Here is a 16,307-nt window from a genome sequence, read left to right as displayed (position 1 = left end):
TCTCTCCACGAAATACTATCCATATAGGAATCATCAGAGCAAAAATTGAATGAGGAACCAAATCAAGTCAGAAAATTGTTAATAGATGATTAACATTTGAAATTCGGTGGAGAGAATAAATCTGGAGTAGAACTGTTTAGTTCCCTTCAATTCTTGATTCAAAAAATGTTCTATCTTATGGAAAATGAATCAGTTAAATTGAATTGCAAAGAACAAATTTTACCGGATGTAAAAACGGTCCTTGCTTATTTTGAAAAAAATAATGAAATCTGCCTAAAAACACAAAAACAAATGTTTTTGTAAAAAAACTGGGCCAAGAAAAAGTTTTGTTTGATTCCTACTGGGAAATCGAAGTTTTTGAAAAATACATAGAAATAAAAAAGGAAGCCAAGTTAGGAATTTTGAATAAATGGTGATAGTGCACATTCAGGTTTCTATAAGATAGCTCTCAATGGAATAAGCATTTTAAAAAATTCTCCATGAAATAAAAAATCAGTAGAAGCAGGACCAACGTTCTTGGCGCGGAGTTTATCAATTCACTATCTGTATCAATCTATTCCTCCATTCTTTGATCCACGCCAAGGACGTTGGTCCTGCTCCTACTGATTTTTTATTTCATGGAAAATTTTTTTAGAATACTTATTCCATTGAGAACTATTTTTCTTATAGAAACCTGAACGTGCATTATCACCATTTATTCAAAATTCCTAACTTGGCTTCCTTTTTTATTTCTATGTATTTTTCAAAAACTTCGATTTCCCAGTAGGAATCAAACAAAACTTCTTCTTGGCCCAGTTTTTTTACAAAAAAATTTGTTTTTGTGTTTTAAATCTATACCGTCTGAATGTGTCATACCTCATGGTATGTTTCAAGATTTAGACACTCTTATTCGGTGTATAAATAGGAATTCTATGTTATCGAAACATTTTTAGTTTGCTTATGATAAATTGACAAATTTTGTCATGATTAAACGTGTTTGTAAATGGGATCAATGCATAAAACATGTACACAAACTGGTTATAAATGAAAAGTTATCGAAAATATTAGGTTTTTACATTGTGTGGTCAGGAATTAAGATTTCTAATTCATCATTCAAAGTAGGCAAGTACCCTGCTAGTCTAGAACGCGGTCTGCCTGAGAAACTTTTCATTTATAGCGATATATGCAATTCTCATATAACTGGAGCTCTGAAATCACCGTTGTTGCAGATTGTGCCTTTCAATTCTACTATTTGTCCGTACGGATCAAATTGTACAACAACGTTTGTACCTTTTTATTTCCCATTCCTACATACATCATTTCAAAGTATCGAAATAGATATAACGGATAAAAATGTGCGTTTGATACCATTCATGTACGGACCACTACACGTGACACTTCATTTCAAGAGAGTGGAATAAAAATTGCAAAGTTAACTCAATTTATTGCTTACTATGATAATCAAGTCGGTGGTGGGAATCATAACGGAGGTTATGTTCAAGGTATATCTCATAATCATCAAAAGGGTTATGGTGTGGGGGCATATCTAGGTGGTTTATATAGATTTGAAGAATTTTTATAGATAAATTTTGAAGGTCAATTTTGATCGCTTCACATGCAATAAAATTTCCCGACAAGATTTGGAAAAACTTCGAACAATTGTGGATTACGACTCAAGTTCTGAATCTGAAAGGGAAGGTGTTGACGAAGTTGACATTTTATCTCCTGAGCACCTGGAAAAATTGGAAGCTGCTTCAATCGAAGAATTGACCATATGAATACATCTCAACTATTAAAAATATTGCCATACACCGATGTCTCGGTTGGCGGGGTTTATGCATCTGATCAAATTCCAAGTGTCTGGCCAAGACCTTGTGCAATCATCGCCAATACCGATGACCATACGCAGCCAGGTACCCATTGGGTTGCCTTCTACATCAGCGCGAGAGGTGATGGAGTCTATTTCGACAGCTTCGGACTACCACCTGCCGACCCCCGCTTCACACGTTTACTCAGACGAAATTGCCGATTACTCGAATTCAATAATAAACGACGTTAAAATTTATCTTCTACTCTTTGTGGTCATTACTGTATTTGTATGTTACACTGGCTGTGTAATGCTCAATCTCTACAATCATTTCAAAAACTGTTCACTTCCGATACAAAACGGAATGACAATATTAGCTATATTCAAATATATTCTTAAAAAAAATAAAAATAAATATCAAAAGCATAAAAAATTATTTACTATTCTATCCGGTAGTGGTAGGCTTAAGAATCAAATTTTGTATACCTCGTCATGTATCCGAAATTTAATTATTTTTGAATAAATTATCTCTTTATCATAAAATTATTATAATTATTTTATTCACCCCTCTCATATCCCCCCTCCCTCTTAACACCTCCCTCTTCCAGCTACACCCGACCCCTCCTGCCCATTATCCTCCTAACCGTCACCCTCTTGACATCTCCCACCACCCTCCGACCCTCAAAGTCCCACACACTCCCCATCCCGCCCAACATCCTCAACCTCCCACACACCACCCTCAACCTCCCACATACTACCCCCCTCCCGCCCAACACCTGACCGGTCCCATCTGACGAACCCCTTATCTCGTCACCGCTTATCTAGACACGCTTATCAGGGGCCCGACTATCTCTCGCACTGGCGCCAGCCCGTTGGTGAGGGGGGGGGACTGTCTCCCGGAAGTGTGTACTAACTATTTCCGCTAGCGTGCGATGCGACCTTTCCACAATGCCATTAGTCTGTGGATGATATGCTGTGGTCTGTATTTTTTTTATTCTCAACAATTTACAGATATTCTTGAAGTGTTCTCCAACAAAATTGGGTCCTTGGTCTGTGAGCAATTTACGCGGCATTCCATACTCATAGATTATCTTTTTCGCAAAAGCACGCCCAATTGTATTGGCTTCCTGGTCCCGAATAGGGATTGCCTTGCTGAACTTCGTGAGAGCGTCTTGAAACGTGAAGATATATTTGTTACCAGCCTCTGAGGTAGCGAATGGACCAACAATATCCATCGCCCATATCTCAAATGACGTTTCAGGACTTTCTCCAATTACCATTGGCACTTTTGTGGCTTTCCCCAGTTTATTTAACTGGCACTCCTCACAGCTTTTCACCTATTTCCTTACATCAGCTTTCACCCCATTCCAGCGATATCTCTGCTTCAATTTGTCATACATCCGTTTCTCCCCGGGATGCCCAGCAATCGGCGTATTACGATATTCCCGAAGTATTTCTAGAATTTCCTCGCCGGCAAGTGTAATGACCTCGCTGGCAGTGACCGAGTTCTTCGCTTGTTCAGCGTTGATATTCAATTTACCTGCCTTATGTACCACCTCGTATTCATACTCCTCTAGTAGTATTCTCCAATGCATAAGCCTTGATCCTGGATCCTTGACATTAAACATTTATCTCAAGAGCCTATGATCGGTAACTACAGTTAATTTTCGGCCATATAGGTAGGGCCTGAAGTGCTTAACATCCCACACAACAGCCAGTAGCTCCTTTTCTATTGTACGGTAGTTCTGTTCAGCCTTTTTGAGCGTCCTGCTGACGTAGGCAATTGGCAGATCTTTGCCTTTTTTTCCCCTGTGACGGAACCGCTCCTATTGCCCTATTTGACGCATCTGTAGTCAAAAGGAATGGCCTCCCATAGTCAGGATACTGCAAAATTGGCGCCGTAGTCAGCGTTTTCTTCAGACTCAAATGCATTTTATTCCCTTTCCCCCCAGGTCCAGGTTACCTCCTTCTTCAGTAACTCGGTAAGGAGTTTAGTGATTTTTGAGAAATCCTTTATAAATTTCCGGTAATAACCCACCAACCCTAAAAAGGACATTACCTCCTTTTTATTCTGTGGGGTTGGGAAACCGATAACCGCCTCTGTTTTAATGGGATCCGCCTTGATTCCATCTTTTGTGATTATATGACCCAGTTAAAAAAATTCCTTTCGCAAGAAATTACATTTATCCGGTTGAAGTTTCAGATTGGTTTTTTTCAGGCGCTGCAGGACATTCCTTAGCCTTTCATTATGCTCTCGTAGGCTTGCTAAGAAGATTACAATCTCGTCAAGGTAGACGAAATACCGAATTCCTTGAACCCCCGCCAAAACGGAGTTCATCAGCCTCTGAAATGTGGCAAGCCCACCTTTCACTCCAAACGGCAATCTATTGAATTCGTAGTGCCCATAAGGGGTGTAAAATGCAGTTTCGCACTTATCCTCTTCTTTCACAGGTATCTGGTGAAACCCTGAAGCCAAATCTAGCGTTGAGAAATATTTTGCGTTCCCCAATCGGTCCAAAATATCGAAGATGTTGGGCAAGGGGAATATATTCGTAAGTGGCACATATTATTCAAATAAACAGAGGATGAAGAAATATCAAATAACCGTCGAATACTCGTGCATTAAGACCACGTATATTCGACGGCTACAGATAACTACGCCTCCGACGACTGGCCTTCGCGCGTGCCCCAGACGTCACCCGATGCCTCCTAGGAGCCCGACAAGGAATAGTGACTTGATGCAATCAAATCCACGAGAGAATAAAAACTCGTGCATCTGATTCCTCCTGACCAGTTACTCGACGTCACTTTTGACACCTTCTTCAACTCTATGTTCGCCTGATACATTCAGTATCGGAACGAATTTTTAATTATTATTTTCTTAAAAATAAATAGCTCAATCTTGTTAGAAATAAAAGGGAACTATCCCGCTATCAATCCGCGCGTGTTCCCCTATTTAATTGAACCCCTCCGTTCGGGTCCATTAGAACGTGATGATGTATGAAATTGTACGTGATTCAAATGGCATCATGGTGAAAATAGAGCACGCGCAGAATACAAGAGCACACCTAGTTTACGATTTTACACACGCAAAATCGTAAACTGGTATCAGGGAACGTTACCAATACCAGGTGACGGTATCAGAGGAACGACAGAGTTACCTTGAAACTTCAAATAAAAGAATTGGAAAAAGCAGGCATCAAATTACAACTTCAGCTAAACGCCTGGATAGGAGCAGACGCCGAACGATGCACCAAGTCCAGGACGCTGAAACACGCATTCCTCAACGCTCGAGTTAACGAAGCGCGTCAAGAGAAAAGTGCGAAGATTAAATCAATGATTTAAATACTCGAGAATAAAAATTCATGCCTGTCAAAACTGCTGACGCCAAAATTCTTCAACGGATGGGGAGTTGAAAGAGAGGCAAGAATTAAAATAATCGAATTAAGAAATGTAGAGTTGAAAAAGCACGACTAACTTCGAATTCATAGACTCCTGATGCACGGGGTTAATCAACGAGAGGCTGACCTTGACATACCCTTATTCTAAGGATACGGGAATGGTCAGGAGAGGTAGAAACGTTTCATTAAGGAAAAATTAGAAAATGTATATACTCCGTTTATTTTTACAATATAAAATAAATTGTGAGATATATACAACCCTCACATACAGCAGATGCACTAACGAGGCATTAGTAAAAGGGACTAAAGATACACTCATCAACCAGAGGACCCAGTTTCCAGGAACCCTAGTAGACGTGCCAATCCCACATGACGAAGAAACCGCCGGGAGTGTCCAAGTCTTCCTTGTATGGCGGAACGTACAGGGGAACGTGGCACGGCTGAGGCAAGGGCTCAAGGCCGAAGAGACCTCTGAGATTAAGAACATCGCCAATCTCGTCCGTGGAGACGTTCCTCTTTCACAGCCTGATGGTCTGGTGACGATAACCCCTACACCTTTTCTGGATCTGAATTTTGTACCCATAATTCGTAAAACCAGGCTGGTAATGGTAGCCTCTGTTCTAGAATTGAAAAACAACGGAGTTCAAAAAAAGATATGGAATGGAATTGAGTGGAATCCACTGATGAAGGAAAAATTTCGTGAGTCAAGAAGGGAAGCGAACCACAGACGAGGAAAATTCAGTAAAATCCTGTTCACCAGGAAGTCAAGTGAACGCATCCTCCGCATGCCTCGCGTACGGATGCTGTCCACACAAACGAGATCCCCTTGGTAACCAGTCAAAGGATCCCACACTCAGGCAGAAGGGGCAGCAGACGTCAAGAGGGCGAGGTGAAGTAGACCTCGGCACTGGCAGATTATCCACGGATGCAAGAGGAGCCGAATCCTGGAACTCAATCTCCAGTACTGGTCTTTGGTATCCACCACGACGTTCGGCACCACACACCGAACGTAAGTGGGACTTCCCACCACAAATCCAACATTTCCTCGTCACAGCAACCATCGTGAAAAAACCAAGAGCACTTGTCTTCATGAAGGCAAGACAGCAGACTGAATCGAATTATCGTCTGCATCATTTCTACCGAAGTGGAATAGGTAATCAGCACTCTGGATGTGATCTGACAACTTCTTCACAGACGTCGGAGGCACTGAAACCAGAGAGTTTGGACACAACTCGCAAAGTTGAAAATTTCACTTTGAGGTATAGAGCTCCAACATTTTTTCACCGTTCTAGTTCGAGAAATATCATGCTAGATGACATGATCTCTCAAAAAGGGGGGAGGAGACTGGACCAGGGAGTGGTCCACGAATTATCATCTATAGGTACACTCGTACGAGCATTGCGGAAAACCGTCAGGAGTTAAACCACAGGAAACGAGAGGAAGGATTTCCTACCTGCAGGAAACGCTCAACGGACGAGTTATCAGGATTTGTGTATACTGTAACGAATCTTCAACTTCTCAATTGCGTTCTATGATTTATTTATTCTTTTCTTTCTCCCGAATCTCTCCTCTGAAGTTAGTGTCACTCGTTTGTCATTTATTATTCTTTTTATTCCCGTTTTTTACACTTCCTCTTATACTTTTCTTCGCCTCGTTTAAGTACAATAAACTATTATTTATTTTAAAGTCGCATATTCCTCAATTGGTGTTAGAAGTGACAGATTTATTTTTACGTTTTCGTAAGTAAATTAAATAGTGAATTAGTGCAGAATCATTAAAAATGGACCGACTGAGACTGGACCTCGACGACGGATTATCCCCTCATCTCGGACACTACGAGACGATTCAAGAATTTGTGGATGGCAGAATTACTTGGAACAATCGGGAGGTTCGCCAATACGTCAATGAGTCCCTCACCAACCTACAGGCCAGTGTGAAAAATTTATTAGAACAAGAATTAGATACGGCAGTCCGGAGACAATTTACCGCTACTTTTCGTCAGGAAATTCGATCGATCATTCGATCAGAACTCTCGGATGTAGTTTAAAGTGAGATCTGGATGTCCCTGGTTTCCACCCAAATGGAACTTTTTGAGGCGACTCAATCGGACACTCGACAACAAACCTCATCTTTAAGGGAGGAATTATTTTCGCACATGCATTAAAATCTTCAACAAGGGGTCGTTACCATTCGTGAAGAATTATTGAATACTTTGCGACAAGACCTTCAACAATGTTTCAATGCAGCAGAGGACGAAATTTTTCAAAATCTACAACTGGATTTTCACAGGAGGATCTAAGAGGAGCTCCAAAAAATTCCGAATGATAACTCTCATTTTATTAATCCCAATTTTTCTTGTTCGAATTTTAACCCACCTTTCAACCCTTCTGTTCCTATTCAATCGTCCCTTTTCAATCGATCAAATCAATCGAACGGTTTAAAACAAAATGGCAGCCATTTGTCGAATTCGCATACACATTCAATTAAACCTGCTACATATGACGGTAGGATCCCTTAGACACAATTTATCAGGTATTTCTTAATTGTCGCCTTACATAACGGATGGTCTGAGGAACTCAGAGCATCACATTTAGCTTCATGTTTACGTGGTAAAGCTCTCGCGGTATTAAAAACTCTTTCTCCATTGGAACTCCAGGATTTCAATAAATTAAAGGGAAATCTAGAATCTCGATTTGGTAAAGAAAAATGCTCACCAATGTATTTCAATCAACTTCATACTCGACATCAGCAAAAAAGACGAAGATTCTACTTCTTACGCGGAGGACATCGAACGGCTTACTCGTAACGCACACTTTAATGAGTCTGACGATACTCTTGATTGCGATGAATTGAAAATTATATTGACTTCTACTCCAATTTTATCTACACCTTCGCCTAATGGTAAATTCATTCTCGATACTGACGCTTCACAATTCGCCATTGGTGCTACTCTCTCTCAATTACAAGATAATCAAGAAAAAATTGCTTATTACAGTAAATGTCTGAATAATTCTCAAAAGAATTACTGTGTTACGCGAAAAGAGCTCCTGGCTGTCATCAAAGCCGTTGAAGCTTTTTCTCATTATCTCTTGGGGAAAAAATTCCTAATTTGGACCGATCATGCTGCCTTGAAAATGCTCATTTCATTCAAGAAGTCGGTCAGATTGCTCGATGGCTAGAGTTCCTTGTCTCCTATGACTTCGAAATTTCTCACCATCCCGGTCATCCTCATGGCTGCGCTGATGCTCTGTCACGTCACCCTTGTTCTTGTAAATCATGTACAAAGGCCAATATTGTTGAGAATTCGTTCAATAAAATAGTTTTTAGGACTGTGTGTTCGACCAATAACAATCGCAATTGGGTCAACCTACAAAATGAAGATTCTACTCTTCGAAAAATCATTCAATTCAAGAAATCCAACCAACGTGCTGATTGGCAAAAAGTTTCTTACTTCCCTCCAGACTTTAAAACTTATCTTCTTCACTGGGATTCTCTAGAATTCAAGCACGATATTCTCGTCCGACATCGGAAATCTCCAGATAGAAATAAATTCATCTATCAAATCGTCATTCCCAGAAATCTGGTATCTGAAATTTTTTCTTCTACTGGGCTTCTTGTAAATTCGATTTTGAAAACTGGCGTCCAAAATGTAAAATCTGTTTCTCTAGGAAAGGTTCTCATGTTAAAACTAAGAGTGAACTCCAAATTTATAATGTTGGCTTCCCCTTTGAGAGATTACCTATTGACATTCTTGGGCCTTTTTCTAAGTCATCTTCAGGCAATCGCTTCATCTTAGTAGTCGCTGATTATTTCTCTAGGTGGCCAGAGGCTATTCCTCTGCCTTCTCAACAAGCTGCCACTGCAGCCGAAGCTTTGATCAAGGATGTTATTTCTCGTTTTGATATTCCTCTCGAGATTCATTCCGACCAAGGTCGTAATTGTGAAACTGCTGTTTTTAAGGAAATGATTAACATCCTTGGTATCCACGAGACAAGAACTTCATCCTCAATCTAATGGCATGGTTATTAATTATTAGTTATTAATTATTTAGCCAAGTTTATCAATTTCAACCAGAAAGACTGAGACAAATGACTGTCACTCTTTCTTCTCGTTTTTCGTTCTTCTAAAGCTTCCCTTAGATCTCATGAGAGGATGTCCTCCCAGTAACAATGGTTCTCTCCCTGAAAATGTCGAATCTTTTAAAGATCAACTCGATGCTATCCATCACGACGTTCGAGATAAACAGCAGATCAAGAGGGATCGAACAAAACCAAAATTTGACATCAAATCTCATATGATCTTCTTCCAGCCTAATCAAAAAGTTTGGTGTTATGACCCTCGTAGAGTCAACGCGAAAACTCTAATGCGATTGGGAAGGCCCTTATACGATCAAAAATAAACTGAATGATGTGGTTTACCGCATTCAAAAATCCCCTCATTCACGACTCAAGGTGATTCACATTAATCGAATTGCCTCTTATGAAGATTAAATTCACGATCTTCCATTTCCCTTTTAGACAATTATTCTCTGATTTATTTCTCTGTCAGTTACTGGTCATAATTAACAGAGTAGATTCATTAATTATTATTTTTGCGTTTTCTTGAGAAAGATTTATTTTTGAGAACGTTATTGCGCATAACTTCTCAATTTTGATTTATTGTTTCAGAGAATAATTTTTTTTTTCATTGCTCTTTTCTCCTTCTGTTTGACTTGATTCTGCCAGATTTTTCATTTTCTTTTTCAAATTTTTCTGATGAAGAGCTTCCGGACTTGACCTGTCGCGCGACCCCAACAATGACCACAACTTCATCGAAGTTCCTGATAATGACAATAAACTTATTTCGAGTCAAGTCCTATTCTCTTCTGTATTATCCGTCTGGGTTTTCGAACAGAATATGGGTTGAGGACCCCTAATCACTGAAAGTTCGAAACCTTTTGATTTCTGATATTTCAGTCGCTCTCAAGAGGTTTACTTGATTGTCGAGGCGACAATCTTTCTTTCAGAGGACGAAGTAGTGTAACGAATCTTCCCCTTACCAATTGCATTCTATGAGTTATTTATTCTTTTCTTTCTCCCGAATCTGTCCTGTGAAGTTACATCATACAAAAAAAGCGTCACTTTTTGTCATTTATTGTTCTTTTTCTTTCCGTTTTTTATACTTCCTGTTATATTTTTCTTCGCCTCGTTTAATTACAATAAACTATTCTTTAATTTTAAACCCGCGTGTTTTTCAATACGAAACACACCAGGGGAATTCGTCATAGGAATCAGCAGAATGAGGCGTTACAGGAGAGTCAAGTAGACAACGTGTGCATCCCAGCTATCCCCGAAAAAACTATTCACAAAGCGCTTGTGAAAATAATATTCGGGAAAAAAACTCGGTTTACGGAATTTTTTCGGAAGAATCAGTGAAATTTTCATTCGAACAATTGGAAATATTATCAAAAGATTTTCCGAAGTTCGTTTAGATTTGAAGAAATGTCATTTTCTCGGAGAGATTCCATTTCAACGTCTAATTTTTTTATTCAAAGTCCCAAATTTTTACATTATTACGAGATTTTAAGAGAAACATAATTTTCATAAAAATGAATTTTAGCTTTGAGGGAAATGATTAATTTTTATAATTTGAGAATGTCTGAAAAATTGTTAAATTGTGTCAGAGAAGAAAAATTCCAATGATAGAAATTTTCTCCCCTAGCGGGGAAGAATGTTATGTCCCAAAATAATGGTAATATATTAAGTAATAATTTAATTACAAAAGTGAAGAAGTTGAACGATAAATTGAGTTCAACTTAATTTTCTCATTGTTTTACTAAATTAGTGTTCATTTGTAACACTGTTTACCAGCGTCGTGACACGCTTAATTATTATATAGTCTGGACTCCCGAATATTCGGCAGTTCAGTCGTCAACGTAAATCAAGCTTAATACCTATTTTGTACCATCTTGTAAGTTCTACATAATTATTCCGTCTGGAGAATTATGAGTTAGTTTAAATAAATAAAACACCTCTTTTTCCACCAAGTAAAATAGCGGATTCCAGTATCTACCCACTGTAGGGAGATTTATCTCCAGGAAGCAGAACTCAGGGATTCATCCCTAACAGAACTATTTAGAAGATCTGATATAATAGTACTAGAATTGAATGTAAATGACTAAAGATTTTGTCAAACCGCCTCCAGCTCGCTCTATAAACCTCTATTTGTTAAATATAGTCTTTTCCAGCAAGTACGTTAACCGTAGTCTGGTTTTTTATGCAACCCTGCGACTTATAATAAATAATTGTAGGACTTCCGTTTCCGGTCTGCGAGAGGAGTGTGGTAGGTTGTAGTATCTAGCGATTATTGTTTGGTTTGAAGAAGGTTTTTGGGAGTTTGTTGTTAGAGAAAGGGAGGAAAAGGGTGGGAAAAGGGAGGGTGTTACGTGCAGGGGGGCAAAAGTGGTGTGAGTGGAGGTGTAGAAGGGTGGAAGAGGGTTGAAAGTGAGATAGGGGTTTGAAGATTAGGTGGAGAAGTGACAGGTGAGAGAGCTGCGTGGGAGGTGTGTGTGTTTTTTTTAGGAAGATCGGTGTGAAAGTGGGTTAATGGAAAGAGGGTGAACGAAGCAAGGTAAGGATTAGAAGGGTTTTTAGTTGAGTTAAGGGGTTGAGTAAAATCGGCAGGAAAGGGCAAGGAGGGGGAGGGACGGTTTTTGGCGGGATAGTGTAAGTGGGAATGAGAAAGAGGCGACAGGCGGTAGAGACGGAGAAGAGGGAAACTGCGGTGATTGGGCTCAGTCGATAGTGTAGCGCAGGAGGGATAAGGTAGGGGGATGAGCTATCTTTTCCGTACATTGGCATCGAAGTCGTTGGAGATGGCAGACAGTTTGCTGGATGGGGTGGGAGAGCCCCCGGCGTCCCCCTTGGGCGCGAGGGATTTAAAGCGGGACGGGGAGGAAGAGGTGCAGGTTGCGTTGTCGGATGGGAGAGGAGGTTTTAACGAGACGTTTTATGAGTCGGCAGCTGATACGTCGGAGGCATCGGATAAGGAGGAGGGGGGGCTACTGGGGAGAAGAAGAAGGGCAAGAGGGGGAGGCTAACGAATGCTAAGCAAACATTCGAAGAGGGTAGTGAGGGGAACAAGAGAAGGAGATCACCAACAGAGAAGGAAAGGGAGGAGGTCGACGAAGAGGATAGGAAGAGAAAGAGGAAGGAGAATGGTGGAGGATGGCGAGATTCGAGGAGTCACTGGAGAATTTTAGGAAGGATACTGTGGGGGCACTGAAAGCGCTGGTGGAACAGGGAAGAGAGGTAAGGGAAGAAGTCAGAGCGGTAAATCGCAAGTGGGAAAGGTGGGAGAGTATATGAGAAGAGGAGAAGAGAAGGATATGGGGAAAGATGAGTGACTTCAGAGAAATGTTGATGGAGGTGAGGAAAGAGGGAAGGGAGGAGGGAGAGCAAACGAGAGAAAGATTAGAGGCATTAGAGAGAAAGGCGGACAAGGTGGATGAGGTAGAAAGATTGATAAAGGAGTTGAAACTCAATCGGAATGGGAATGAGGGGGAAGGAAGGCAACAGGTGAACGTGGAAAATGAGGAGCTGAAGAGAAGAGTCTGGAAATTGGAATGGAGGGAGGAGTGGCAGGAAAGGAAGAGAAGAGGAAAGAATTTGGTGGTGAGGAAGATTCAAATGGAGGGGGATGGAAGGCAGGAGGTCGAAGGCCTATTAACGGAAGTGATGGAAGTGACGGTAAAAGTAGTGAAGAAGATCGGGTGAGTGGACGAGAAGGGGAGAGGAGCAGTGGTGGTGGAACTGGAAGATGCGAGACAGAAAAGGAAGGTGATGCAGAGCAGGGCAAAACTAAAGGGAAGAGCAGAGAGGCTAGAGATCGATCTGACTTGGAGGGAAAGGAAAATGCAGTTGAGACTGGAGTGCATAGAAGGGGCGGAAAGGAAGAAAGGGAGCAGGGTACGGGTGGGAGAAGGAAAAATGTTGATAAACGGTGAGTTATGGATATTCGATGAGTACCTAGAGGAGCTGTTGGGTAACAAGGAAGAAAGATGGCGGGAGGAAGCAGACGCTCAGAATAGGACAAGGAGAAGCAGGAGTGGAGAGACAACAGAAGCAATGGAGGTTGAGTCGATTCAGAGGCAGGAGGGGGAAGGAGGGGGAAGCGGACAAGAGGAGGAAAAGGGAGGAAAGAGGAGAGGTTAAAAATAGTGTTCTGGAATATGAGGGGGATGGAGAAGAAGGATCCAAATTTTTGGAAGAGACTAGGGAGGGGTGACGTATTGGTGCTAATGGAAACGTGGTTAGAAAGAACAGGATGGGAAAAGGTGAAGAAGAGAGTGCTGAAGGGCTACTGATAGAGAGTGCAGTTGGTGGTGAGGAATCATAAGAAAGGAAGAGGCAAAGGTGGAATGCTAATGGGAATAAGAAAGGATCTGTGCGATGGTGTGGGATGGGAAGGAGTGGAAGAGGAGATGGGGTTGGAAGGATGGCTGGAGGGCAGGATAGCAACAGAGAGAACAAAGTATAAAATAGTAGGAGTGTATGTGAATAAGGACATGTCACGTAAGGTGGAGAAAATAAAAGAAGAGATGGAGAGGAAATGGGAAGAAGTCATAATGGTGGGAGGGGATTTTAATGCGGCGACGGGAAAGAAAGGTGGGCTAGTAGAGGAAGACGGAAAAGAGGAAAGAGAGTCGAGAAAGTCCAAGAACAAGAGGGAGATGGATAAGGAAGGAAAAATTCTGGTGAAAGCGTTGGATGAGTCGGGCTGGACACTACTAAACGGTAACTGTGTAGGAGACGAGGAAGGGGAATATACGAGAGAAGAAGGAGTCAATAGGACGGTAATTGATAACGTGATGACAGATAACAGAGGAAGAGAGAGAGTAAAGAGATTTGAGATAGGAGAGGAGTGTGACTCAGATCACTTCCCGCTGATAGTAACGCTGAGGGAGGGAGGGCGCCAGGAACATAGGGGACCAGAGGGAAACAACGCCAGGAAGCCGCAGAAAGTATCGTTTTGGGAGAAGGATCAGAAGGAAAAGCTGAGAGAAGAATTAGAGAGAGTGGAATGGACGGAGGGAACGGTGGACGAAATGATTGAGGAAGTGAAAGAAAGGGTGAAGGAATTGAAAGTAAAGATAGAGAAAGAGGGGAGGAGGAAGAGAAGAAAAGGGGAGGCTGGTTTGATGAGGAATGCGGTGAGGCGAAGAAAAGAGTGAGAAAGGTGTTGAGGGCTGCGCGTAAAGGGAAGACAGAAAGGGATGAGTATAGGGAGAAGAAAAGAGAATACAATAAGCTATGCAAGAGGAAGAAGAAGGAGGAATGGGAAAGGTTCGAGGCCGAGTTGAAAAGGGCGATAGAGGAAGGTAAAGTATGGGAAGTAGTGAACATGTACAGGAAGGCAAGGAAAAGTGTGAACGAGAGTATCGGACTAGAGGAATGGAAGAACTACTTCATGAAACTGCTGGGAGGAGTGGACTGGAAGGTGGCGGGGGAGGGGCCCAGAGGGAGTGCGGACGGAAATGGTGAGGAATTGTCGTATGAGGAAGTGGCGGTAGCAATTGCGAAACTGAAAAGAGAGAAGGCGACGGGAGAGGACGAGATAGAGAATGAGATGTGGAGGGAGGGAGGTGAAGGAATGAAAAGGGTGGCGTGGAGGATATGCAACAGTGTGTGGATAGGAGAGGGATGGCCGGAAGATTGGCAGGGTGGGTTGCTCGCGCCAATTGTGGAGAAAGGAGAGGTTAAGAAGGTAGAAGACTATAGAGGGGTCACTCTGATGCAAACGCTGTACAAGGTGTATGCAGCAGTGCTGACAAAGAGGATAGAGATTGAGGTGGAGCAAAAGAGAATAGTACCGCACAATCAAACAGGATTCAGGAGAGGAATGGGCATGGTAGATAACATCGTTGTACTAAATTATTTGGGGAACAGGCAGGTGAAGGAAAAGGGAGAAAAATTAGTGGCATGCTTCATTGATTTAAGGGCCCCGTTTGATTGGGTGAATAGGAGGGTTTTGTGGGAGATGACGAGCGAGAGGGGGATCACAGAGGGGTTGATAGAAAGAGTGAAGGAAATTTATTAGGAAATGGCGAGTAAGTTAAGGGTGCGGAACAAGACTTCAGGGAAATTTTGGACGGCGAGAGGGGTCAGGCAGAGGTGTCCACTGAGCCTGGTATTATTTAATATACTTTTAGCAGACTTGGAGGAGAAACTGAGGAAGAGATGGAAAGGGGGGGTAAGGCTGGGGCCGGGAAAAAACTTCTCGCTAGCTTATGCGGACGATAGGGTAGTGCCGGCGGAGGATGGGGCAGGGATGAGGCTGAAGCTGCAGTTTATGGGGAAATATATGGAAAAAAAGGATCTAGTCATAAATGCGGAGAAATTGAAGGTCATGGTATTCGGGGGAGGCAGATGGAAGCGTGAGAGGTGGGCGATGGCAGGGAGGGAGGTGGAGGAGGTGAAAGAATTTTGTTACCTGGGGTATTGGTTTCAGAGGAGTGAAAGTCAGGAATTACAGGTTAAAAGCAGGTTGGAGAAAGCTGGGAAGGTTATGGGGCCGGCATGGGGGATCGGAAAAAGGAGATTCAAAGATAGTTCGAAGAGAAGGCTATGGCTCTTTGATTCTCTGGTATGGTCGGTTACGGGATACGGGACAGAGATTTGGGGGTGGAAGGAGAGAGAAGGAATGGAAAGAATGCAAGAGAGGTAAATGAGGTAGATGTTGGGTTTGAGTAGAGGTCGCCGTGGTATTTGATAAGGGAGGAATTGAAAAGAGATAAGTTGAGGACGAGGACGGCAAAAAGGGCATGGAATTTCGAAGAAAAGTTGAGAAGGGGGGAAAGAAGTGAAATTGCAAGGCTGTGTTTGAGGGAGATAGAATGAAGGGAGGGAAAGAAGGATGTATCGAAATGGGAGGAGGAGAGAAGGAGGTTTAAAAAAGAGAGGGGATTGGTTGGGACTTGGGGAGAGGAAGGGGTGAATGGAGCAGGGTTTGATACGGTGGAGGAAATGGAAAGTGAAATGCAAAGAAAGTAAAGGTGGGCAAGGATATGGAGATCGGAATCGAATAGATGGTATAAAGCGGTTTGGGCGGAGGGTATCCCGGAGTACCTGGAAAAGAGATAG

At 42.0% G+C, this 16,307-nt stretch overlaps 1 protein-coding gene across 1 annotated transcript; it reads left to right on the top strand.

Annotated features, from left to right (window-relative positions):
- The first annotated feature begins 12,790 nt into the window (after positions 1 to 12,790).
- On the top strand, positions 12,791 to 13,171 carry LOC107044051 (high mobility group nucleosome-binding domain-containing protein 5-like). Its single transcript, XM_015265797.1, has one exon. The coding sequence runs from the start codon at positions 12,791 to 12,793 to the stop codon at positions 13,169 to 13,171; it is 381 nt and encodes a 126-aa protein (XP_015121283.1).
- The last annotated feature ends 3,136 nt before the right edge of the window (positions 13,172 to 16,307 follow it).

This window comes from Diachasma alloeum, unplaced genomic scaffold (assembly GCF_001412515.2).
Source record: "Diachasma alloeum isolate Michigan unplaced genomic scaffold, Dall2.0 Dall_scaffold_00667, whole genome shotgun sequence".
Taxonomy (NCBI): domain Eukaryota; kingdom Metazoa; phylum Arthropoda; class Insecta; order Hymenoptera; family Braconidae; genus Diachasma; species Diachasma alloeum.
Note: the sequence above shows the minus strand (reverse complement) of the source record. Positions and strands in the feature narration are given on the sequence as shown.